The sequence below is a fragment of the Schistocerca americana genome, chromosome 11 (genome assembly GCF_021461395.2).
Source record: "Schistocerca americana isolate TAMUIC-IGC-003095 chromosome 11, iqSchAmer2.1, whole genome shotgun sequence".
Taxonomy (NCBI): domain Eukaryota; kingdom Metazoa; phylum Arthropoda; class Insecta; order Orthoptera; family Acrididae; genus Schistocerca; species Schistocerca americana.
The window spans coordinates 29,144,470-29,172,268 of record NC_060129.1 but is presented as its reverse complement, the minus strand read 5'-3'; the positions used below and the strand labels follow the sequence as shown (position 1 = coordinate 29,172,268).

At 38.6% G+C, this 27,799-nt stretch overlaps 1 protein-coding gene across 1 annotated transcript in view; it reads left to right on the top strand.

The window, feature by feature from the left end:
- Positions 1–27,799, top strand: part of LOC124553987 (zinc finger protein 227-like) — a 186,390-nt gene that overhangs the window by 107,150 nt on the left and 51,441 nt on the right. The window contains exons 7-8 of the mRNA XM_047128011.1: positions 438–1,439; positions 1,608–1,675. Of these exons, the coding sequence (XP_046983967.1) occupies positions 438–1,439; positions 1,608–1,675 (1,070 nt within the window). The remainder of the gene's footprint in view (positions 1–437; positions 1,440–1,607; positions 1,676–27,799) is intronic.

Below are 27,799 nucleotides of genomic sequence, written 5' to 3'. Positions count from 1 at the left end.
AAATTATTTCTCTTAAATAAATCTGAAATACCTTGAACTTAAAAATTTTGAATTAAAACATGTAACTGATTAATTTTTTGATACATTTCATAAATTGTTGTAGACTATTGACTTGTAGCACTGTATTTTAAAAAGATTGTAACACGTGAAAGTGAAGTATTTTAGTTCTAATCTAAAAATTTCAGATCAAATCGGCAGTGACTCAGAATAATCATTATTGAATTACCTCTGGTTATTTTCGTTTTAAACCACTTTTACCTCACCAGTTCTTTACTTCTGGTGGAATATTATAATTTTAAATCAGTAACAGTTACTGAATATGTCAATTCGTATGCACTTTTATGACTTGTGGCTTATAGTACTGGATTTATGGTCACTCAAATATTTTTTCTTTGTTGTATATCTTAATATTTAACATTATCCTCCTCACTCTTCAGATTTACTCAGACTACTGGTGGGAGGTGCAGCATATCATGTGAAGAACCTTGTCACCATAGACTGGTCCAGGATGAGTTGGTGATGGACATGGAGAAGTCAACACATGGGTTCAGTACCAATACAGAAGATATGACTATTGATAAGGAATGCTCAGTTGCCACCCAATATGACTGTAGTACGAGGGAAAAGGAATTACATGTATATAGCTGTAATTTCTGCCAACAGAGCTTTTCTTCAAAATACAGACTCATAATGCATGTGTTTACGCACATTGGTGGAACGCAACCACCTTCGTATGTTTGTAAGTGGTGTGGTGAGGTATTTCACTGTAATGTTGGCTTGAAAAAGCATATGAGAATGAGTGAGAATTGTCGAGTTTTAACTGCAGACAGTCATGAAAAATATGGACATAGTGATGAGCATCAAACCACTACCTCGTTGGATAGCAAGGCAGAAGTTTCTGTCACAGAACACAATGACCAGTCTTCATGTAAGGAAACTTGGAAAGATTCAAAGAAGCCCTCTAATGACATATGTAACACACATATGACAAATGATAGAGAGAAAACAAGTTATTATGGAACTTCGTCTATAGCTGTTAATGTCAGTGCCCAGGCTGATCTACGTAATGCAAACAGAACTCACAGATGTGGTATTTGTGGCAAATTGTTTGCTAGGTCTGGTGATTTCAATAGACATGTTTCCATTCATACTGGGAAAAGACTTCACAAATGTGATATTTGTGAGAAATGGTTTGCCCAGTCACGTTATCTAAAGGCTCACACATTAATTCACACTAGGAAGAAACCTTACATGTGCGAGATTTGTGGGAAATCTTTTATTATGATAGGTGACTTCAAGAAACACACATTAATTCACACTGGAAATGAACCTCACAAATGTGAGATTTGTGGGAAATCTTTTACTAAGTTAGATAATCTCAAGCAACACTCATTAATTCACACTGGAAAGAAACCTCACAAATGTGAGATTTGTGGGAAATCTTTTACTAGGTTAGGTGATCTCAACCAACACTCATTAATTCACACGGGAAAGAAACCTCACAAATGTGAGATTTGTGGGAAATCTTTTACTAGGTTAGGTGATCTCAAGCAACACTCATTAATTCACACTGGAAAGAAACCTCACAAATGTGAGATATGTGGGAAATCTTTTGCTGCGTCAGGCGCTCTCAAAAAACATTCATTAATTCACACTGGAAATAAACCACATAAATGTGAGATTTGTGGGAAATATTTTACTATATTAGGCAATCTTAACAAACATTTATTAATTCACACTGGAAAGAAACCTCACAAATGTGAGATTTGTGGGAAATCTTTTACTATGTTAGGTGATCTCAAGATACATGTATTAATTCACACTGGAAAGAAACCTCACAAATGTGAGATCTGTAGGGAATCTTTTGCTACATCAGGTGATCTCAAGACACATGCATTTCAACACACTGGAAGTGGACCTCACAAATGTGGTATCTGTGACAAAAGTTTCAATTACTTGAATACTCTCAAGACACATGCATTACTTCATGTCAGAAAGAAAATGTAAGTATGTGTTAGTTTATGCAAATAGGTTTTCGTGGTTGGTGCCCTCAAGGCCTATAAAATAATATATGTACCAGGGGACAATAAATTGTACTTTCGGCGAAATAACTTTAAAATCTGGTAGAATTGTGAAAAAACTTGTAATGATGTGTACTATAGAGTGCTAACAGACAATGTCACAAAAAATTCATATCTGTAGCTTCAGATGTCAAAAAATGGTATTACCAAATACTCAAAAAACATGAATCAAATGTGTTTTTGTCATTAGCACTGCTGCTTTTTCCATTGATCTTGCGACAAGAAGATTGTGAATTGTGATAAATCCTTACATTTGTCAGTAATCATAAGTATCTTGCAATATTCAGTATAAGGCCAAGGAAATGTGATGACTTGCTGCTTAATATTCCAAACAAAGTCATCATGTAGTACTTGTAACTGTATTTTAGAAACAGTGACAGTAAAAATATATTCATGACACTTGCTTCATTGAGGCTAGTAAACTCAATACTGGAGAAACATGATTATAACAATTATTTTACTCAGATATGTTTTCTCAAGAGACTTGGTGTGTCATTAATAGTGTGTACATTTATGTTCTGTTGGTACTAATCCTGCATTAGTAAACATAACAACAAATATAATAACCTGCTTAATAGCATGTTTGGCCACCTTTGGAATACAGTACTTTGACAATTCTACGTGATATGGACTTGACACATCATTTACATGTTTCTGGGTGTATGTTGCAGTCAGTTGTATTCCACATGTTCAGATTAGCTAAATGGTATTGTCAAGACATCAGTGTTAGTTACCATGCTACTCAGACCATGCACATGTGACATGGGCAATTATCCTGCTGAAAGATGCCTCCACTATGGGAGAGCACACCAGGAATGAAGGAATGCATGCAGTTGCAATGAATGTCACATAGTGTGCAACTGTCATGATGCCTTCTGTTGCTAACAGGTGTCCCACAGGAGCCAAAGTGACTGCCCCCAAAGCATAATGGGCCCTCTATTTGGTGCCATTCATTTAGATGATAGCATATCTGGATGTGCAACTGACCTGGTGTAACAGGAAATGTCACCCATCCTGACAGTTAACATTTGAATTGACCTTCACTCCAGCCTCAATGATCCCTTGCACACTGCAGTTGCAAGTGAACATTTTGGTGGATTGGTATGGAACCATACAGTGACCATATGTTCCAGAGCCACACATTCAACAATGTACATTGAACTGTGGGTTCCAAAACGTGTATGGCTGCCCCATCGTTGTTTTCTGTCATTAGATATGCCACATTTTGCCACATCTCCAGCTTTACAGAGCAGGCAAGCTTCTGACCTCCATACTTTGTGAAGAAGTATAGATGTATTACATCTTATCATAATGTGATGGACTTATTACCTTTCAGCCACTTTCCTCAGATGTTCACAACAGTAGCATAGATCCATTGTACCAACTTCACCACTTTTGAGGTTCTAGTTCCCAACTGCAATGCCACTTTAACTTGCCCTTTGCTAAAGTCATTTACATCATTAAATTTACATGTTTGCAGCTCATCTTACTGATAGAACAAAAAGTGTAAATCTCTGGTCTGCTTATATACTTTTAATCTGCTTACTTCATCATGTGCATACAACGTGGCATTCATTCTCCTCATGAACAGTGTTCATGACATTTTTGCCCATCAGTGCATCTTCATGTAAATGGGTCAGATGCGGAAATGTGTAATCTAAGAAATTCATCATGTTTGGTTGCCATTTACACTAGTGCACAATAGCTATATTTTTTGTGAAATATTTTTGTTTCACAAAGCTCTGTACATAATTCAGAGATAATATAGGTAAGTGTTATCCAACAAAGCTCTTAATTACTTGTTCAGCATCTAATACTGCGAAAGTTCTAAAAAAAAAAAAAAAAAAAAAAAAAAAGAAAGAAATAGGTAAACAAACATTAGGTGTTATGATTTGATTCCAGTTTTGTTTTATACACAAGAACAACACTTGGGAGAGCTCAAAACGTGAGCACTAAATATTTCTTGTGTTATATTCAAAGATGTTTCCATTGTGGGTATTTTTCTTAATTTGTGGTAAATATACATGAGGTTTTTGGAAAATTGTACTTATGCTTCAGTTTCAATTTCAGAACGATTGTTTTCAATGTTGATTTCCTACCTATTTGTTATTGTTGAAAGTGGTTTAGTATGTTTCATCACGTGTGTAACAATGGGAGATAGTTATAATTAAGTGATTGGCACTGTTCTGTGTTGCTACACTTCAGCTGTGACACTTTGTAGTGATATGATTACATTGTATTTCATCTTTCCCATGATAGTACATCCACAACTGCTGTATGGGTTATTCATAATAGACAACGTCCACATACATTTGTATTAAATATTATTTTCCAATAAAAGGAAATAAAAACCGGGTTTCTGGACAATAGCCTTATATTCCAATGAATATGAAAATGTACTACAAAGTGTGGCGACTATACATAATATGAATCTCTAAGAAACAGTAAAATTTGTAGTAACATGTTAAAAAAAGGTACACAATGTGGACTGAATATCTATAGGCGTCAGCTAAGGATGTGTCATATGGTGTTTCTCTGGTACCTGAGATGTAAGCAGAAAATAAACATATTCAGTGGTTGTGTGGAAAACCATCCAAAGAACTGAGTCTACATAAACACTGTACATAGCCATAAATTAAAGAGTGTAACTGCACCTATTAAAATAATAACCTAAGCTAATCACTACAGAATAAACAGTTGTATAAGAATTGTCAAGAACAAGTCAGTTGTAGGTTTTGGATCCGGGAGTAAGGGTAATCAAGCATATTGTTTAAAATAAACAACAATGAGGAGTACTTTAAAACAACTAACTGGTATTTATATCAGAACTTTACTTCTAAGGCCACTAACAGACTGAGGGGCATAGTGCTGGAGAATGGAATGGAAGCACACCTCTGATCAGACTGAAAGCTGGTTGCCAATAGTGAGCCAAATTTATCCCGGCTATGGCCTATGGCCCCATGTGACCATTAACAGCCGTCTCATTGGTTGCTGGATGGTTTTCTAGGTTTTCCTCACTAAGGATGCTTCTGGGAAGTGTCTCCTCATCAGTATCCTCTCTCAGAATTGTATGAATGTGAACAAGGCATATACAGTGGTAACTGATACAGAACTAGCCCCTGACTAGCCACAGCTCTGAAGTGAAACGTATTTTATAAAGTGTTCCCCGCTCGGTCTATCAATCTACCACACACACTTCACTCCCCCTCCATAGCAGCAGGCTAATTATTTCAAAATTACAAAAGTAGTCGTGTGATGTTTGAAAATGCTCCTTTGGACCAGTGGCTCTTGCTAAAGGATGCAACGTTCTAATAGGGGAAACAAATAATTTCCAAAATGCAGTAAAAAAAGTGGACATGAATAGAAAACTAAAAGTATTTAAGAAGTGACAAATAATAGTACAATAATTTACGGGTCGAATTGGCCAATTTTGGCTATTGTAGAAATATACGCAGCCAACTGAAATGATGCACTGATATAGTGGTGTGGTGGTGCCGAGGCAACAGGTGTGCTGACCATGTACTGAGCCAGCAGGGACAGCATGAGGGCTGCCAAGATACATCACCTGGGCAGTGGCTAAGCTGGTGCAATGGTGATGCCAGTGGACAGTGATGGAGTATTGTGGTTCAGAATGACAGTATTGGGGCCAGCAAATGTTGTTACCAGTTGTGAAGGTCTAGCCTCGCAGATCATGAAAGGCTGTAACACTGCATCAGATGGGTGCATCATCGAAGGCTGGCTGGTTATTTCCATACAAAAGGAGGCCTAGCTCTATAACATTAATAAGATTTATTACTTTTCCTATAATCTCTGCAGTTTGTAGTATAAAAGTTAAAATTACAAAGTTATTGAAGGATACATTACAAACTGATTATATATCCATAATAAACTAATCTCATTAAGACAACTGTAAAACTTTCATTGTTTTATTAAATCTTATTTCATGTACTTAGGTTGACAACCCTGTAGCCAGGCAGATGTGCGTGTGTGAAGCTCTCACTAAGTTAAGCGATTAATATTGAAATAAGAGCTAATTTAGTTAATATTACATTTTAGACTAGTGCATTTACTTCTTACCTAATCTATGTATTGAAGGTTTTGCTTTTCTAAACGTAATTATATCGAGAAGGAAATATTTTGTAAAAGCCGGCAGTTGCGTTGTTGTTTACATATTTTGGCGTAAATTTCGTATGAGTGTAGATATATTCTTTTTGACTAGACTTAGCTCTTCAAAGTTAAATTAATTCGTGTCTCTCATCCAGACTTTGTGTGGTTGATTAAAAGTTTCTCAGCCAAGTTTATAAGTTTGTTTACATTAGTGTTTAGTTACATACTAGGACAGGTTAAAACCTATTGTGCTGTTGAAGTTATTTTCTGCTTTTGTGTCACGTTTTACTATCAAACCATGTGTGACAAGTGTGGTGGTTGCCGTAGAAATTTGAAAGAGGGAGTATTCTGTATAGACTGTAGGTTGTGGTTTCATTGGGGAGAGTGTAGCGGAGAGGAAACAAGGATAGATAATGAGGCTCTTCCATGCCAGTGTAGGTTACATAGAAAGGATAGAAAAATCGCGGAACTGGCAGCAAAGATTTGTGCACTTAAGGCTGAATTAGAAATCGCGAATTTGGAATTATTTAAGCTAAGGGAGGAAAAGGACTCTGGGCGCTGGTAAAAGGTAGCAAGCAAAGGGCGAAGAAGGGAAACAGTTGATAAAACTTATAAAATTCAGTTAGGAAATCAGTTTGGCTTGCTATCTGAAGTAGTGGAGGAAGGGCCGCATCCAGATTTAGTTGAATGTAGGTTGAAGCAGAATATTAGCTTAAAGAAAAAAGACAGGTCGGGATCAAACCAGAATAGGAAAAGAAAAATTCTGCTTATAGGTAGCAGTCATGGGAGGGGTGTGGGCCAACAGCTACAGAAGAAATTAGGGACAGAGTACCAGGTCACAAGTTTTCTGAAACCAAGTGCTAGTCTTAGCCAGGTGACAGAAAACTTATGTCAGCTATGCAAGGACTTTGAGAAGGAAAATCAGGTAATTATAGTTGGGGGAGCAGTAAGCAGCCTGGCTATGAATCCAGGGTATAGTATTAGGAGTGATCTGGATGAAATAGGAACAGAAACTGGGCACACGAATGTTGGGTTTTTGGAGGTATTTCAGCGCTATGATCAGCCCTGGGTATCGCGTGTTAACACAGAACTGAACAGGGTGCTCCAGACACCGGCAAAGTCTCACATGAGTGTTGGTCCAGTTGATGCTATTGGTAGGTGGGGCTACACTACACATGGCTTGCGCCTTATTAGGAAGGGGGAAGATAAATTAGCTTCTCTATTAGCAGATACTGTAAGGGGGGTCACAGTCACACGAGGGGTGATCCCTGTGGTTATTGCGACCAAGGCAGACAGGTTTTTTTAGGTTAAAGTCAATTTCCAGACAGACAACAACCAAGGAAAATAGAAGAAAAGAAACTTCATGCATAGCAAACAAGGAAAAAAGCTAAGGATGATATCAACTTCACCAAAATATCAGAGGAATAAAAAAAAAGTAGGTGAGCTGATAATGTATTTAGATGATCTCGAAAATAAGAATGAGATTGATATACTTTGTCTGTCTGAGCACCATGTAACTGTGGCGATGGAAAATGTCAGTATAAATGGGTATCATTTAGCATCTTACACTTGTAGATCTAGTATGGATAAAGAAAGAGTTCCCATTTTCATAAAACAAGGGTATAAATACAGAACTGTTGAAGTGAGCAAATTTTGTGTTGATCAGCACTTTGAGGTTTGTGCATGTTAACCTCAGCTAGACAATGTTGATATTAGCAACAGTGTACAGGTTTCCACTAGGAGATTGGGAGCTATTCGTAAAAAAGTTTGACTCCCTATTATGCTGTCTGTCAGACAAAAAGAAGAAGTTATTAATCTGGGGTGATTTCAGTGTTAACTTTTCTAAGCAATTCTGATACGAAAAGTGAACTAGAAGTGTTGTTAACAACATATAACTTAGAATCAGTATCCCTACACGTATAGCTCAAGACAGCAGTACTCTAATAGATAATGTATTTGTACAGCAAGAGGATGTAGAACAAACACATGCCTTCCCTGTGGTACATGGATTATCTGACCATGATGCACAACTGATTAACTTACAAAACATAACAGGGTGTACACTTCAGAAACCATTAAGTAAAAGTGTGAGGGTGCTCAACCCGGTATCTATAGATCACTTCAGAGAAACTTTAGGAAATGTAAACTGGGAAGATATATATAATGATCCAAATGCTAATGATAAATGCAGCATATTTCCTAATAAATTTATATCCCTTTTTGAACATTGTTTTCCAAAGAAAATTACTAAATGTAACACCACAATATTTTTAAAGAAACCTTGGATTATTGTAAGTATGAATGTGTCTTCAGAAAGAAAAAGAAAACTGTATGAGAGAGCAAGAAGTAGTTTTACACTATAACAATTATTGTAACACACTGAGAATAGTTGTGAGGAAATCAAGAAATATATATGTTAGAGAACAAATTAACAACTCCAGCAATAAAATCAAATCAATATGGAATGTTGTTAGAAGGGAGACAGGAAAACTACCCAGTGGGGTAGGTAGTATTACTGATTACACAGGTAGCCAATGTATTTAACAATCACTTCTTAAGCGTAGGAGAAAAAATTGGTGGGAATAGTTCAAAAGAAAAAGCCAGGCAGCACATGGAAGAGTCAATTTTGAAAAATTTTAGTCATATTAGGTTTCATCTAACAAACTCTTGTGAAATAAGGGAAATTATTAAATCATTGAAAAATAAATGTTCTTTAAGAGTAGACGACATCAAAACAATTTGGAGCAATTACAGCTGATATTTTGAGTCACATATGTAATGCATCACTGACTCAGGGATTTTTTCCAGACAGGTTAAAATATATCCATTGTCAGGCCTTTCTACATAAAGGGGAAACCACAGATGCCAATAATTATCGGCCAGTATCCTAGCTTACAGCATTTTCAAAAATGTTTGAGAAAGTAATGTACTCAAGAGTGGTTAGCTATGTCAACAGTAATGGGATACTTAATAAATCACAGTTTGGATTTCAGAAATGCTGTTCCACTGAGACAGCAATATGCAATTTCACTGTCTACATAATAGAGTGTTTAAATAGTAAAATGTCACCAGTAGGAATATTCTGTGACTTATCCAAAGCATTTGATTGTGTGAGCCATGACATTATGTTAGAGAAATTACAATTCTATGGTATAAATGGAAAAGCATATGAGTGGTTTAAGTCATATCTACAGAACAGGAAGCAAAAAGTCTCCCTGTATGCTTCTAGTGATTGGAAGGAGTTTGCCACTTCATCTAACTGGAATGAAATTACATTACGTGTTCCACAAGGTTTGATCATGGGTCTCCTCCTGTTCTTGATACTGTATATGTGAATGACCTCCCTTCTTATGTGAAACAAGATGTTGAACTGACACTGTTTGCTGGTGATACAAGCATAATTATTAATCCAGTAAAGGAAAGTCCAATAGAAAATGATACAAATAAGGTCTTTTGAAAAGTTATTAATTGGTATTCTGTGAATGGGTTTCCTCTGAACTATGAAAATATAATCCAATTTTCTGCTGCAAAAAGTATAATTCCTTCAATAAACATAACACATCAAAAGAAGTCTGTAGCCAGGGTAGAGCATACTAAGTTGTTGGGTGTACATATAGATGGTAATCTTAATTGGAAAATTCGTGTTTTGGATCTCCTAAAGCGACTAGGTTCAGCAACTTTTGCAATCAGAATAGTTGCCAATTTTGAGGATGTAGAAATTAGTAAGCTAACATACTTTGCATACTTCCACTCTCTGATGTCATACAGAATAATATTCTGGGGCAACTCAACACTTAGGCAAAAGGTATTAATTGGTCAAAAGAAAGTAGTTAAAATAATGTGTGGGGTTCATAGTCGCACATCTTGCAGACATCTGTTTAAAAGGTTAGGAATTCTTACAACTGCTTCACAGTAATTTACTCAGTAATGAAATTTTTTCTCAACAACATGGACCAGTTTAAAATCAACAGTGACATTCATGATTACAATACCAGAAAAAAGAAAGACCTACACTATCCTTTACTTAACCTATTTTTGGCACAGAAAGGGGTAAAATATGCTGCTATAAAAGTTTTCGATAAATTACCAGATGAAATAAAATGTCTGACAGACAGCAGTAATAGTTTCAAAAACAAATTAAAATCATAACTCCTTGACAACTCCTTCTATACCATAGATGAATTCTTGAATATGAGTAAATAAATCTGGAGATATAATATATGCATTTTGTGCCATTTAAGGGAATGGGGTAGATAATAGAAATATTTAGGTAATGTAAACACTATAATGTAAACAAAAAAAGCAACTTGTTTCCTGTGTGCATTTCTTGTGCATTTGACACGTTCCACATCATAATGGTTTTTCCGTGCTATTGATCAATGGAACACGTAACTAACTCAATAACTAACTAACTTAATTGATATTGGTTATTAAATCCTATATCATTGGTTTGGTCCTTAACTAAGTGGAATTTAATGCTCGCCCATGTTGCAAAATACGCAAAATAACAAAATTATACAATGGAAACAATCTAATACATATTAGCATCCCATCTCCTAATGCTTAGTCATAAACGAGAGTCATGACTGAATTGCGCCAGGATCCAAAATCCACTTGCGTATAAAATTACCCAACAGCTGCTGCTTGTGCACCACTGGTTTCGTGATCTGAATAGTTCACAGTATCCTGGATTACATATGATCCATATAACCATTCTGAGGATAACTACAGTGGCTGGAAGATACATGACACCTGGGCAACCACTCTATGTAGGAATTCCAGCTTACTCCACTCAGTGATGTGTGCAATGCCGTGGTCAATGGTAACTTGCAATTTTCCCAAGCTAGTATTCATCAAAGGGTTGCAGAAGGTGAGTCTTTGATTTTTTTGATAGTGTAGGCAGGCTGTCGATTGGGTGCCAGCACAAAAGGCGTTTGAGGAAAATTAGAAGAAAAATTTAAATGCTATTCTGTGTGTAAGTTAAATGAGCAAATAACCTAATGGTGGGTGTGATACATCATAATAAGAACATTGAATAAAAGTCTACTGTTAGAGAAACTCGAGAAGTCTGGAGTGTAAACGCATGGTCACAGCAGAGAACTGCTACTATAGTTGACTGTGCTACCAAATACAGTAATCTGTTCCCAGTGGGCATAAATAAAGATTTGTGCATTGCAACAACAATGTGAGAGCAAGGGAATTCTGTAGTTTTCCCTAAAAGCAATGCAATTTCACAATGCACTAATGTAGAGTAATAAGGTACGAAGCTTTTAATAATTAGTGTGAATGCACAGTTGAAACTCGAACTACATGGCAGTGTGATTGACAACCCTTGGAAACAATCAGGATGCCCGTTTGCAACACAGTGCGTTCATAGGCAGCCACACAGACGACAGAGAAAGAGAAGGTGATAACACTCAAATTTGCGACTGGTGCAAGTTATGGGTAGGGATATCTGCACGTTTAAAACATCTGTAGATCATGACAGTTGTACAATAGCAGCAGTGCAATAATACAGCAAGGTTGATTCCTAGATGGAGTAGATCATTTGCATGTGTACTGATGCATGAAATGAATTGTTAGTTATGGTTTGCTGGAAGGTTTCAGCTGGCACTAACCTAGGGCTGAGGCTCTGTTGCAGTCTTGACTGAATGGTAGTGTGCACAGTGTTAACATGCAAGTGTTGCGTGGGTGTTATACAACAAGATCTGTAAGGCTTTGGTACTTTCCAAAGTAGCAGTCAGTTTGCACAGTTCCCTGTGTGCAGTTATTAAGTCACGCTGGATCGCGTTTTTAAGTTCTTCGTTTTTCAGTATTAGCACAGCGGCTATATTATGGATTTGTCAGTTGGTAACCAAAAGTTGTCTTCAATGTGATTGAGCTGCACATGCCAGGATACTAGGATTTCATGATACTGCGTAACAAAGAACTAAGCTCGCTGGGGAGCTTTATCACAGCGATCATCATCAGTCTGATCAGGGGTACCAAATTTGTTTTCAGCACAGCTGCACTTCTATTAAACCAAACTTGCATAGCAATGCGGAGTGGTACTGTAACTGTTTGTTCACAGGATGAACAGTGTTTGTAATGCAGTGAAGGAGAATTAAATCTGTGAAAAGACAGAGTTGGTAGTACATATTGTCTGGTCGTTTCTGCTTGCATGCTGCAAGAGATAGCACTCGTGTAGAGGCAATAGCAACAGGGTACCAAGGTTCGACGACTTCGCAATCAAGATGATTGATCGGCAGTATTTATAGAGTGTTCACGGGTGCTAGTTGGCTTGAAACTTTGCAAAAGTTTAAAAGATCATTATTCTTTTGAAAAAATACTGATGAAGTATGTTGAGTAGGGCTGAATTTTGAGGGGACTGAATTCACAGCCAGTTGTTTTTGGCATGCTTTTAGAAAGAACAGAAGACGTTATAGCCTGGCATGTTGCAGAATTAGGTCAACAGTTGGCTAATGTGAATGATTCACTGTAGTGTGCTAATTCTATATTTTGTTGAGAAAATAAATGTGAGTTTCTATCACCACTTTTCTGAAAATTAATGAGAATGAAACCACATTTTTGAAGCGTCCATTATGTAAACTGGCATGACTATGGAAATGTTAGATTTAGGACAAGGATGTCAAAATGGGAGCCAGTGGACATACCCAGTAGTGATAACTTCCTTGGTGAGCTATGAGAAAGAATAGAGGGCTTAGCTGTTAGGAAAATGGCCAAACCAGCTTCAGTTATCTGTAACGAAATTAAAATTGAGAGTATTGGTTACATTTATAATTGTAATGCATTGAAATGTAATGGGTGGTGCAATGAGAGTGGGAGGTGAACTAGGAAGGGAATCATGATTAACTGTCCAAACTCATGATGGCTAGGACTGTAGTCTTGTGACTGTTGAGGGACCTAACTGGTTAAATTAGGTGATAAAAACAGATCGCAGGACATGACAATATGAACTGGAAAACAGAAATACATTAACAGGAAAAGAGGTGACATCATGCACTACAGTTACTGCAACTTAATCATAAAGGGAAGCTAAAGGAATAGCAGGAGCTCGTTTCTAGAAGAATCAGACGTTTTTCGTCATCTCATCGGGATATCAAGGTGTAATGAACTTACAAGTGGTAGGAATCGAAAAGAGTGTGCTGCTTCCATACAAGATTTGTGTCATGAAGCCATAGAATTTTATTCTGCTGCTATAAAAGTATGTCAAAGCTAAATATGGTAAAGAAATGTGAAATGAGCAGAAACGCCTGTAGATACGTGAGTTAAGTAAATGAGTTAAAAGAGTCGAAGCATTTAAAGTTTTTCTCAGGGATGCAGTGCTGACACTTGTACGTTAACTTTGTAGGTGTGTAAGGCGCTGTGGTGTATCCAATTGTATAGTTACTTATAGTGTACTACATGTGAATGCATAATGTGGTACGTATCAGTGGATATAAAAGGGTCGCAAAAGAAACCTGTATCAGTAATGTATGCATATGCACTGCTCTACTGGTTTGTGAGAGATGGGGAAGCACAGAGAATTTGAACAGATTGCATGAAGCATTCTAAATCTTCCCATAAACGGAATGGTAGGCATCAGATGCGTTCGCATTCACGTCATCAAAATAGCAGAGCCTAACTGGCAGGTAAAACACATCACTAGAGGGACAGATGCACAAAATTGTGGCTTAGTGAGTGTTTAATTAATGATTGTAACTGATAACATTGGTGGCGGCCACATTGGGAAAAGACTTCATTATTCATATTTCTTCTTGAAGGAGTGAGCAAGGCTGAAATTGGTGTGGTGCTAGGTGCATCAGCCAGGGACTGCTTGATAAATGTGATTTTGTACTGATGAATGCCACATTTTATTCAATGGAGGATGTAGATAATATCTGAGGTCCGCTTTTGCACAATGGCGACGAGTAATGTAGAACAGCTGGCCGATGTAAGCGAGCGGTTCTAGGCGCTTCAGTATGGAACCGCGCGATTGCTATGGTCGGAGGCTCGAATCTTGCCTCGGGCATGGCTGTGTGTGATGTCCTTAGGATAGTTAGGTTTAAGTAGTTCTAAGTTCTAGGGGACTGATGTCCACAGCAGTTCTAGGGGACTGATGACCTCAGATGCTCCCATAGTGCTCAGAGCCATTTGAAACATTTTGAATGGCATGCCTGTTTTTGGAGTAACTGTCACAGTGACAAGAGCAGTTAGTCCATCACTGTGTAATTACAACAATCAATGCATTTACCCTTCTTTGCAGAACCGTATGTAATTCTTATTCGTCCATATCACAGTGATGATGCTACTGTTGTTTGAAAATTGTTTGTCTCTTAACTTCATATAGAATGGGGCATAATTACACATTACCTCTCACAAACCATTGCTGTGAAACTACATTTGACACCTTCTGTGTCTTTAGTGCCTTTCAGGTATCATTGTTTGGTAATGAAGTTAAGTCATTTGTGATACAGAAGTAGTATATAATTCAACTTATCAATGCTTTCGTTCTCCTGACCTACCCTTGATATCCTATATTTTTGTCATGCTGGATCTGTGGTCTCGACATGTAGCAGTGTCTTCTGACAATGCACATAACTGTGATGTTCAGGATTTCACGTCTGAAGCCAATTGTAAATTAGGTGGAGCATGGAGGAAAGGATAGTTTCTAAAGGCGTAATACATTTCCTATAATGGGATATGGCAAAATTCGTAACCATAAATCGCTTGTTTCGCCAGATCAATCCACATGAGGTTGTCGCGTCCCAAGCGTGGGTATTGCGAGGGATTGAGCGACACGGTTCGTGGATGGGATTTAGCCGGTTGACCTTAGTGAGAGGGAGACTTTTTGATCTGGCTAAGATGTAGAAATCCCTGGTGTGAAGGTACAAGGCTAGGAAGCGGGTAGAATTAAAGTCTTGATAACTTTAACAAATTGCAGTTTATTCTGAATGAATAAAGTTCACCCTAACTGCGCGGTGGTTGCATTCACAGGAAGGCCAAGTCTAACACAGAGACGGTGACTGACTCCACCGTTCCGACTGCCTACTAGAAGTTGTGCAATATTTCTAGCACCCTACGTTAGAGTCCCGCGGCTACGCCCCTAACGCTCTCCAGCGACCATCTCCGGCTGCCTGCCTACAGCCCGTCCCTCAGTCCAAGTCTGCTGCTGCTATCACTCTCTAACTACTCGACCCGACCAGACAAGACCCGACAAGACCCCAGAGCCGCGTGCTCTCGGGTTTTGTTAGCGTTTCCCCTTCGACCCCGCCAGCGCTTGGCATGACTTAGCGTCGAAGGCAACTTGTCCTTATTTGGTATCGTTAAAACATTGTTGTTGCTATTGTTCTTCAGAGGCTGAGTGGAGGGATAGAGGCGCCTCTCCCTATATGGTCACGCACTGCGTCCTGAGCCCTTCATTGGCTCCTTATGACGTAGCGCTGTCCCAACCAAGGGCCCTCTTTCTTTCTCTCTCCACTCCCAGACCTCTCTCTCTAGCCAGGAATGCTTACTGTTGATACTTCTTAATTGATTGCTTATCATGAGTCCCTACACAGACCTTCGTTTGTATCTACTGGCTGTTTGCTTTCTTGTCAAGCGCCGCTGCCCAGCAGTTTGACTGCCGCCTCGGCTGACCCATCGGCCACGCCTGGCATCCAGCGCTACAACTTTAACTTCTTCCTACGTACTATTCTCAAGGTACTGCAATTAGACTTGGCTTGTTCCTGCGGTTACAACAAGGTACTATACATTCTACCACAAATTACGAAGGCCAGGACGTATTTTTGTTGTGTTATCTTTCACATACAAAGAATATAGATCATCTGACGTGCAAAAGTCCTGCCAAACAGTAACTTATGCTGCTCTATGTGCATGTGTTGGCCTGACTGCTAGTAATATCTTGCAGTGTGAGTTATTCTTTGCTTACAAAATGCTAACAAAACTTTGAGATAATACTGTCTTATACATTATAACTTCCCACTAGTGTACACTTTGAGAGTCTTGGGTAATTTCATAGCTGTGATTTGCAGATTTTTGGAGAGTGTAAGTACATGATCTCTGTAGGGTACTCATTGCATGCATGAGTCTTTAGTATTAACTCAAAGCACTTATATAGAGGTCGCCAGGTTGTTGCAGATTTGGTTCTTAACTGTTACATAAATGAATGCACTTATCTCTTGTCTCTTCATGTATTAAATTAAGGAGTTTACTTGCCTATTGTGTACAATATAACTGTGAATTTTAAAGTAAATTTTGATAGTAAAGTGGTAACAGCATGACATCTGATAATAAGTGAAAATTTGTTGTATGTGTTTGTCATACGAAACTCGGCAAAGGAAAAATATGTATTGCTGTAAAGAAACCATTCGATCAATATCAGCTACTGGGAAGAGACTTCGTTACTTAACGTCTCCAATTATCTATTTCACTTCAATGCTGCTTATGAGTTGGTTAAGTAAAACATCGCTCTACCTCAAAACTGTAATTCTCATCTTATAACAATGTAGTACTGAGTAAACCTCGTTTTCAATAGTATAAATGCGTTCGTAAAAAGTCCATTTCACATGATGTAAAGTCTCTAGTGCACATAATGTAAAACCAACAGTTATTTCATGTATCACCACAGTATGGTTCTCACATATAGGAAGGTTTACAGCTTTACTGAGTAACATAGTAATCTCCTGATGATGTTGAATTGTAGCCCCTCATATTCTCTTTTACTGGTACTTGATTATTATAAAAAAAACTGATCTCTCTAAACTCGTGTCCACTGTATAAGCAATTACTTCTGGTCACACTTTAATCATTTACATTATCACTTCTCTCGTTTCTTTGCTGTTAATATACAGTAACTTATAATACAGCAAGGCACACTCTTACTTTAGAAAGCAATTTTGGCAGCATCTTGCATAAAAAACTGCAAAAGAAAGATGGCCAACTAGCCTCAACGGGGGACTGGTTCTATAGTCTAGCACAATTCGTTTGCACTAGCCAGTCAAAATGACTGACTGAATGGCAGAATTATTACTCAAAACAGCATCAATAAAATAAATTTCTTCCTATAGTGAAATCACTCTTACACAGAATAAAATACCACATAAAACTCGTTCGAACAAACGATACCTCAATCCCATGACCTCAAGGCATAAGGGTGCTTATATCTCAAGGCATACAGAGGATGAGCTGACAGCAACTTGTCCTTTTCTTCCTGCATTTCTGCATGATAGTAACTGTGACTTGTCGTAAATAATTTTGAACTGATGCAAGTGATACTGCAGAGGGTGGCAGAGCTTGACCATGGTACAGCTGTAACCAGTCAGAATATACTACCACTGTATGGTCAGAAAATGAATATCTGCATAAACAGAAGTCACTCGTGTGATGGCATAAGGCATTTCGTATTGAGACATGAATTTCGTAGTCTTTCCTTTCTTAATCATGGGGTTACAAATCAACAGTAGGTCCCCAAGTTTACACTGAGAAAGCACAGTCCCTTTGTTACTTCGTTCATCTTGTTTCTGGGTAGCTTATATTTATTTTGCTTTATCTGCTTCCAGATAGCCTTTAGGTGACAACTTCTGCCAGATCCACAGCAGATGGATGTTTATCATGTTCAAATGGGGAGCTCATAGGCCATCTATATACTTCCTCATAGGATGTATACCTAGTTGATTCATGTATATGACTATTTCATGCAGAAGTTACGTAGGCAACCTACCTGTCCAAGTCATTGAGTGGTTTATGTAGTAAGACCAAATCCGAACTGCTGTTTGATGAACACATTGGAGGTGGCTATTAGCTTTTGGATGATAAGGAGTGTTTCTCTATTTTTGGGTTCATAGTAATTTGTACACTTGTAGAAACAGGGTGTACATTAAATTAGTCCTCTGTTCAGTCAAAATATCATCATGGCCTCCGAATGATAAAGATTAAGTATTTACAAAGGCACTCATTACTATTCCTATAGTCATACCTGGAACTTGTACTAGACTTAGATATCTAGATCACTGGTAGATAGGATATATTAATAATTCTGTGTGGTCTGTGGGAATGGTCTGACACTGTCTAAGGCAACATTCTGAAATGGGTTTGTAGCGTCTATAAGTCTTTGCAAGGCAATTTAAGTTCATTGTGGGACTGAACTCTGACCACAAGGCAAGTAGCTTTGTATATACTTATGAACATCAGTCTGTCTACCTTCTCATCAATACTGTGTGTCTACTCTGGCATTCATGGCTTTTTGTCCATTATGACATGCCTGCAAACTGTCATGATACTGAGCTATTATACATTCTTGCAACTCTTTCTGCAATTATGACTCTGTTGCTCAGGGGAATTTATGTGGCATACAATATAATCAACTGTGACAAAATATTAAAGAGAATTGTACCAGTTACATTGTACATCTCTCAATTCTTCTATTAAAACATTGTCAGTATGAATCATTTTGACCTTATGGCCCAGTGTATCAACATTCAGGTGTGAACAGCCTGGTTTGTGGCATGTGTCATAATCCTATTTTGATAGTTTTAATGCCCAACGAGTCAAATGACTACTGGGGTCCTTTAAACTGCGCCTCTACAAAAGAGCAGTATAATCAGAGACCACAGCGAATTTTCTTCTGTAGAAATAACATCTGCAATAGTTGACTCCGAATTTAAGTGCTAGCAATTATTCCTGACAAAGAACGGTACTTATAGCATATTCGAGGTGTCTGTTAAAAGGATAAAAAGATTTTCAGAATCAGTATATTAATAATGTGAACCTGTCAAATCATATTTAAGTTTCCTCATAGCCTATTCATATCCTTCTGTTCGCTCAAGCACTGCACCTAACTTTAACAACTTAGTTAATCGTTTGGCTGTCATAGCAAAATCCTTTTCCAAAGACGATAATAATTAATGGAGGCAAGAAAAGTTGCATTTCCTTATCGTTAGTGGGCCCGGAAGAGTCTCAACTGCTTTGGTTAGCTGTGGATCTGTCTTAACTTCATCTTAACTGATAATATGTCTCAGGTACTTAACCTTTGATTGTGCAGAAAAAAAACTTTTAAATTCAAATGTGTATGTTGTAATCTTGATAAAACGTACCTCAATCTCACCAAATGTTCCTCAGTACTCCTTGAAAATATCAGGTCATCCAAATACACAAAAGATGTTGTAGGCTTCAATCATCTTATTAACAAGTCATCGAGTCTTTGGAAAGTGACAGGCGCATTTCTAAGGCTGAAAGGCATGTGTAAAAACTCATACAATCCTCATGGAACCACAAATGCGGTATTTTAGGTATTCTGGTGCGATCAGAATTTGGTGGTAATTAGAATACATATAAAATGTAATAAAATACCTACAGTTTCCCAATCTCTCCAATGTTTCGTCTATATGGGGTAGAGGGTAGGTATCAGTGGCAGTTATCTTGTTTACTGCTTGTACGTTAATGCATAGGCGATAGGCTTTCTCTCTACTGATTGCCTTTTTTTGGTCCCACAACGATAGGGACCAAACAGGGGTTTGTTGAGGAATGATCTATCCCTGCAGCCAGCTGTTGTTGTGTAACATCCTGAACAATGGATTGTAGATAAAATAGGAATCTGACGTTGTACAACACGAAATTCAAACTTAAGACATTAGGCCAATTGCTTAGAAACTGGACAGGGTCGGAACTGGGCAGTGACTCACATATACTGCTGTTCCTCGAACAACCAAGCATATTCATTTACTACCGAGTACAAAAGATTTCACTTACACTGGCAATTGTGCTAACTTCTCATAGGCCTGATTTTTGAGTAAGGTCGCTACTGTGCAAATTCTCCTTCTATCAGCTGCTTCTTGCTCTTACACTTTAACTTATTTTCACACTGAAATTCTTCAACTTCCTGAGCACTATCAAGTATTGTTCCAGGTGAAATCTCTATATCTTCTTACCGAAAATCATCAATAAATACTGGAGCACAAAACTTCTGTACCAGTGTCTCTATTTTATTTGTACTTCTTCTCACAGGAATCAACAACCTGTAGAGAACGTTGTTTAGACCGAGTGTATCAACGAGAAAGTCTAATCTAGGCAGCATTTGGATTGTGAAGTCGGTCCTGTGCCACCGCTGATTGTTAGCAGTTGTGTAAGTTTCAAATGCCCATGTATGTGATTCTGTTGGAGGTTGTGGAAAAGGCCTCATTCCATAAGTTCCTACTGATTGAGGGTAGCGAATTTCGCCGAAATAGTTGCCTCACTGAATATAACAATATACGCCCCATAATCTATCGCCACCCAGTACTGATGTAGGATATCCTTCTGTAGAATGACACTGAAATCCCCTCTGCGTCTTCTCCCAACTTACCTATCAAAACCATAGTTCTTATCATCCATCTGCAGGTTTACAAAACATTTTCCTGTGGGCAGTATTACTTCTTCTCTTAATCCACTAATGTTACAGCGAAACGATTTAAGTGCACTCTTATCATGAAGCGAAACAAATAATGCTCTAATTTGAGCTCCTGTATCTACTGACACTTTGGCAACTCTTCCTCTCATATTGTCCTTTAAAATTATGTAAGTCACCTCATTTACACTTCTGTCTTGGTCAGGATACATTACCCACGTTACGTTGAGGATGGGTGGTGGGGCCTGATCCCCTACGTGTTTATCAGCGTTTGGAATTCGTGTCGTTTACAAAAACGTGGCGCAGCTTATTGCTTTGTGACAGAGTAGAGATGAACCTTGCAGCCTTCTTGCAAAAATGTGTCAGTCTTACTGTCTCATGCAGTGAAGTATGTGAGGCCACCTTTACTTCACTACATATCTGCAGATCTATTCCACGTATGAAGACGTCAATTCTTCTGGCTCTAGCTAGCTCAATTAACATGTCATTACATGTGGCATCCTACCCTAACACATATGTGCCGCCTGATACAGCTCGTATTTGATCAACAAAATCTTCATTCACCTTGTGCCTTACCGTGGATAAATGGTCTCTGTAGTAGCTGACTTCTTATTTGTCGGAATAGTGCTCTGCTAAATCGTATGCCAGGGCTTCAGAGAAAAGTAATTAAAAAGATTACCAAGAACTGTCGTCAAAGTTATGTAAGTGGTCCACTGGTTTGGGATCTTAGTATTGACCCTGTTACATCTGGGGCAGATGCTATTGAAAGTGTTGTCGCATACGCAGGTGACATCCTAGTAGGTGTGTCTGCAGACTCCAGGGCGAGACGTAAGGCAAAGGCGAGCGATGGGCTTGCTCAGTTGCAGCGTTGGTGCATGAGCAACAAACTGACTACATCTGTTCATAAAACCACATACATACTTTTGAAGGGAAGGTTTTCCCTTAGTCGGAATCCTTCCCTGAGGCTTGACAGAATACCTGCAAAATGCAGCTCTGCTAGTATATTTTTAGGCTTTATTCTAGGCGAGAAAAGAAACTGTCTAGAACACTAAAAATCTGTTACTCAGAAATTGGCCAAAATTATGCATAATGTTGGCTGGGCTGACTATAAATTACCATTTCATGTGGTGTGGTCATATCACGAAGCTAACTTCGACACCATTATGGACTTCACTGCCAGCATCTTGACACATCATCTTAGACCGGTCAGCAACAAAACAATACTGCGACGAACTCTGTGGAGCATACTTCTGCAGGTCACTGTGACTTTCGCACTACACCTGTAGAGGGTTAATTGGTGATAGTCGGGCTATGTCTGATGAATATCGTGGTATGTTACAGGGCAGCGCTGTTTTGGTTAGGGTGTGAGCCATATGATCATGTGTATGAGATCACAAGAATGCATATTAGTGATAAAAGACATTTATGAGCCTGGATGTGTCACCATTATTAACCAATATGTACGACCTGTTTGGAGTTTCCAGAAAACAGATCTAAGATTCGTAGTATTAAACTAAATTGAATTGAACTTATCTGCTTCAGATTTTATTGCGTTTTATAATGCATCAACATATTAAACGTACTTACGTCTGTCATCTGGCAACTTTGACCTCACTATGTTCAGTAATATTCCATTCGGCCAAGTCCAAAAATGCCCAGATCGCGAACATTCTGTAAGAAAGTGGTAACACCTCCATTCGGCTTTCCCAAAAATGTAGGTGTGAAAGAGATGGCAGAAGAGTTGTTTGGAATGATTGCTACAGATGCTGCAGAACTAGCTGGAGAGGTTCCTGAAAAACATGCAGCTATCTGACAAGCTTTGTGCTCAGTTCAATCCCTTTGCACCAATTCTTCACACTATTCCTGTAACACTAACTTCTGACAGGTAAGTATATTAATTTGTTCAGCTGACGTATCTATCAACTGGACTAACACCATTAGAAGTAATAGGTAAGCCCTTTATAGGTGAATCACCTATTAAATGTGTACGTGGTCTGAACAACATACTACTGATGACCAACTGAATCAAACGACAGTTGCTAAGAACTTAATTAAGAGAGCCCAACAACTAGTAAGCAAACATAACGAGAAGGCTGTTGTTCTGGTCTTCAGTCCTAAGACTGGTTTGATGCAGCTCTCCATGATACTCTATCCCGTGCAACCTTCTTCATCTCCCTACTGCAACCTACATCTTTCTGAATCTGCTTGGGGTATTCATCTCTTGGTCTCCCTCTACGATTTCTACCCTCCACGCTGCCCTCCAATACTAAATTGGTGAGCCCTTAAAGCCTAAGAACATGTCCTACCAACCGATCCCTTCTTTTAGTCAAGTTGTGCCACAAACTTCTCTTCTCCACAATCCTATTCAATACTTCCTCATTAGTTATGTGATCTACCCATATAATCTTCAGCATTCTTCTGTAGCACCACATTTCAAAAGCTTCTATTCTCTTCTTGTCCAAATTATTTATCGTCCATGTTTCACTTCCATACAAATACTTTCAGAAATGACTTCCTGACACTTAAATCTATACTCGATGTTAACAAATTTCTCTTCTTCAGAAACGCTTTCCTTGCCATTTCCAGTCTACATTTTATATCCTCTCTATTTCGACCATCATCAGTTATTTTGCTCCCCAAATAGCAAAACTCCTTTACTACTTTAAGTGTCTCATTTCCTAATCTAATTCCCTCAGCATCACCCGACTTAATTCGACTACATTCCATTATCCTCGTTTTCCTTTTGTTGGTGTTCATCTTGTACCCTCATTTCAAGACACTATCCATTCCGTTCAACTGCTCTTCCAAGTCCTTTGCTGTCTCTGACAGAATTAGAATGTCATCGGCGAACCTCAAAGTTTTTATTTCTTCTCCATGGATTTTAATACCTACTCCGAATATTTCTTTTGTTTCCTTTGCTGCTTGCTCAATACACAGATTGAATACCATCGGGAAGAGACTACAACATTGTCTCACTTCCTTCCCAACCACTGATTCCCTATCATGTCCCTCGGCTCTTACAACTGCCATCTGGTTTCTGTACAAATTGTAAATAGCCTTTCGCTCCCTGTATTTTACCCCTGCCACCTTCAGAATTTGAAAGAGAGTATTCCAGTCAACATTGTCCAAAGCTTTCCCTAAGTCTACAAATGCTAGAAACGTAGGTTTGCCCTTCCTTAATCTAGCTTCTAAAATAAGTCGCAGGGTCAGTATTGCCTCACGTGTTCCAACATTTCTATGGAATCCAAACTGATCTTCCCTGAGGTCGGCTTCTACTAGTTATCCATTTGTCTGTAAAGAATTCGCGTTAGTATTTTGCAGCTGTGACTTATTAAACTGATAGTCCGGTAATTTTCCCATCTGTCAAAGCCTGCTTTCTTTGGGCTTGGAATTATTATATTCTTCTTGAAGTCTGAGGGTATTTCGCCTGTTTCATACATCTTGCTCATCAGATGGTAGAGTTTTGTCAGGACGAGCTCTTCCAAGGCCGTCAATAGTTCTAATGGAATGTTGTATACTCTGGGGGCCTTGTTTCGACTCAGGTCTTTCAGTGCTCTATCAAACTCTTCACGCAGTATCTTATCTCCCATTTCGTCTTCATCTACATCCTCTTCCATTTCCATAATATTGTCCTCAAGTACATCGTCCTTGTATAGACCCTCTATATACTCCTTCCACCTTTCTGCTTTCCCTTCTTTGCTTAGAACTGGGTTTCCATCTGAGCTCTTGATATTCATACAAGTGGTTCTCTTTTCTCCAAAGGTCTCTTTAATTTTCCTGTAGGCAGTATCTATCTTACCCCTAGTGAGATAAGCCTCTACATCCTTACATTTGTCCTCTAGCCATCCCTGCTTGTTTTGCACTTCCTGTCGCTCTCATTTTTGAGACGTCTGTATTCCTTTTTGCCTGCTTCATTTACGGCATTTTTATATTTTCTCCTTTCATCAATTAAATTCAATATCTCTTCTGTTGCCCAAGGATTTCTATTAGCCCTCGTCTTTTTACCTGCTTGATCCTCTGCTGCCTTCACTACTTCATCCCTCAAAGCTACCCATTCTTCTTCTACTGTATTTCTTTCCCCCATTCCTGTCAATTGTTCCCTTATGCTCTCCCTGAAACTCTGTACAACCTCTGGTTTAGTCAGTTTATCAAGGTCCCATATCCTTAAATTCCCATATTTTTGCAGTTTCTTCAGTTTTAATCTACAGGTCATAACCAATAGATTGTGGTCAGAGTCCACGTCTGCCCCTGGAAATGTCTTACAATTTAAAACCTGATTCCGAAATCTATGTCTTACCATTATATAATCTATCTGAAACCTGTCAGTATCTCCAGGCTTCTTCCATGTATACAGCCTTCTTTTATGATTCTTGAACTAAGTGTTAGCTATGATTATGTTGTGCTCTGTGCAAAATTCTTCCAGGTGGCTTCCTCTTTCATTCCTGAGCCCCAATCCATATTCACCTATTATGTTCCCTTCTCTCCCTTTTCCTACTACCGAATTCCAGTCACCTATGACTATTAAATTTTCGTCACCCTTCACTATCTGAATAATTTCTTTTATATCATCATACATGACTTCAATTTCTTCGTCATCTGCGGAGCTAGTTGACATATAAACTTGTACTACTGTAGTAGACGTGGGCTTCGTATCTATCTTGGCCACAATAATGCGTTCACTATGCTGTTTGTAGTAGCTTACCCACTTTCCTATTTTCCTATTCATTATTAAACCTACTCCTGCATTACCCCTATTTGATTTTGTGTTTATAACCCTGTAGTCACCTGACCAGAAGTCATGTTCCTCCTGCCAGCGAACTTCACTAATTCCCATTATATGTAACTTTAACCTATCCATTTCCCTTTTTAAATTTTCTAACCTACCTACCCGATTAAGGGATCTGACATTCCACGTTCCGATCCGTAGAGCGCCAGTTTTCTTTCTCCTGATAACGACATCCTCTTGAGTAGTCCCCGCCCGGAGATCCGAATGGGGGACTATTTTACCTCCGTTATATTTTACCCAAGAGGACGCCATCATCATTTAACCATACAATAAAGCTGTATGCCCTCGGGAAAAATTACGGCTGTAGTTTCCCCTTGCTTTCAGCCATTCGCACTACCAGCACAGCAAGGCCGTTTTGGTTAGTGTTACAAGGCCAGATCAGTCAATCATCCAGACTGTTGTCCTTGCAACTACTGAAAAGTCTGCTGCCCCTCTTCAGGAACCACATGTTTGTCTGGCTGCTCAACAGATACTCCTCTGTTGTGGTTGCACCTACGGTACGGCTATCTGTATCGCTGAGGCATGCAAGCCTCCCCACCAATGGCAAGGTTCATGGTGGGAGGAACGAGAGCGGTATAGAACCTCAATATAAGTTAGGTGATCTAGTCTTAGTAAAACAACATCTTCAGAGCTCTGCCTTGAAGAGAGAAACGCATAAATTTTTTCAAAAGTGTGTGGAGCCTTACCGAGTACAATGGGTTATCCACCCAAAAACCTTATTCTTAGTGAATCATACAACTGGAGAAGAAAAAGGAAAATATAATGTTAAAGATATAAAGTGGTGTATTCCCCACGAACGTTAACATTCTGTGTTAACAGGGGAGTGACGACCATCGATTCTTGAGTTGGGTGCAGTGTTACTTCCACAATTAGTTTTCTTACACTGAATGCCCTTCAAATCTTTGACAATTCTGTAATCTATTTATAACCTCATAAGTACTAAAAGATAGGATAGTTTAAGTGACTGATTGTGACTGCACCGTTATGACTACTTCAAGGAGTCACAGTAAACAGTAGCATCTAAGCATGAGGTAAAACTAACAGAATAACATTCTAGAAGAAGATATAATATGATGGTACTGTATGATACCTAGATGAATAAAGCGAACAGGGTATCTTATGTGTGTATAAGATATAATGTGAAGTGACTAACTGGTAAAATAACTATTTGACTTTAGTGTATAATTTTCTATTTTTATAGAGTATTTTATACCTTTTGGTGAGATAGCATATGAATGGGGAGGGATTGTACCAATTTTGAAAGGGGGTTGTTAGTGTAGGTACACAACGTTAACGCTACACACACACACCACACCTTTCACACAACCCTCGCAGACAAGTGTGACTGATTCTTCACCATTTGCTATTCCATAAGAGTTGCTAAGATGTTTCTTCGGGGACTTCAAAGGTGAAGGTGAGAATGTCCATTCTTTAGGTGACGTTTAACATCATACACTCTCCGGCTCCTCACTTAAGTATCGGTGAAATGGGGATCCTGGGGAAGGGCAGTGGGAAGGGTTTCCTGTCTTTAGGGCTATCTTCTTTCTCTTCTTCGATCTTAGCAACCGTTTCTACTTCTCCTTTTTTTACTTATCTTCTGAGTACTGGTCCATCTTTCCCTCTTTCCATATGCATACACTTCTATTGCTGAAGTCCTTCTTAGTTTCTGTGGTTTCCTATAACCTTCAACTTATTTAAAATAAGTAGGCCGAAGAACCAGGCTGCATGAAAACATATCGACATACACACAAAATTAAACTTAGACACAAACATGAAAATTACGAATTAGAAAGCTAAAAGCGATGGCAGACCCGCCAAGAGATGTATAGGAATATAGATATATGTCCATCTGAATCGATGCTCGTATTATATTGTTGATATGTGATGGTACTGCATCGTTAATTTTGTAGCTCTAACATATATTTACATGTGCCATTGGAGGAAAGTTAGTAAATACACATAGACATAGCACCTACTAGGTGTGTGCATGATCTCTATTTATATAGTAAAAGTGAGGATTGAAAGAGGACTCTAGGGTGTAAGATGATGCATTAGAAAATGGAATATGGGTGTAAAGTAGATTGGTAATCTTACCAGAGAATATTTAAGAATAGTATACATAAAGATGTATGCTAGGGCAATGAACCAGGAGGCCTAATCAGGAAGGAGAAGGAGGGCGCAGCCAGCATTTATTGGATCGTAAGGTGCAGATAGGCAGACCCAAGAGAGGCTGACCTATACTGTGCAGCAGGGGCACCAAGATGGGGATCGAGCTGGGTACCATAGATTAGGAATTAAAAGGGGTGTGCCTACCCAAACGGAAGTAGAAAGGGTACTCCTAGGATCAACCCATGTGAGATATCGGTACTGTTCCAAAAGGGAAAAAGGGGCAGTATCGTGACAGAAGTCACAAGTTTACAGAGATTATTGTGGTAAGTTTGAATTGTCTATTCCACTAGCCTT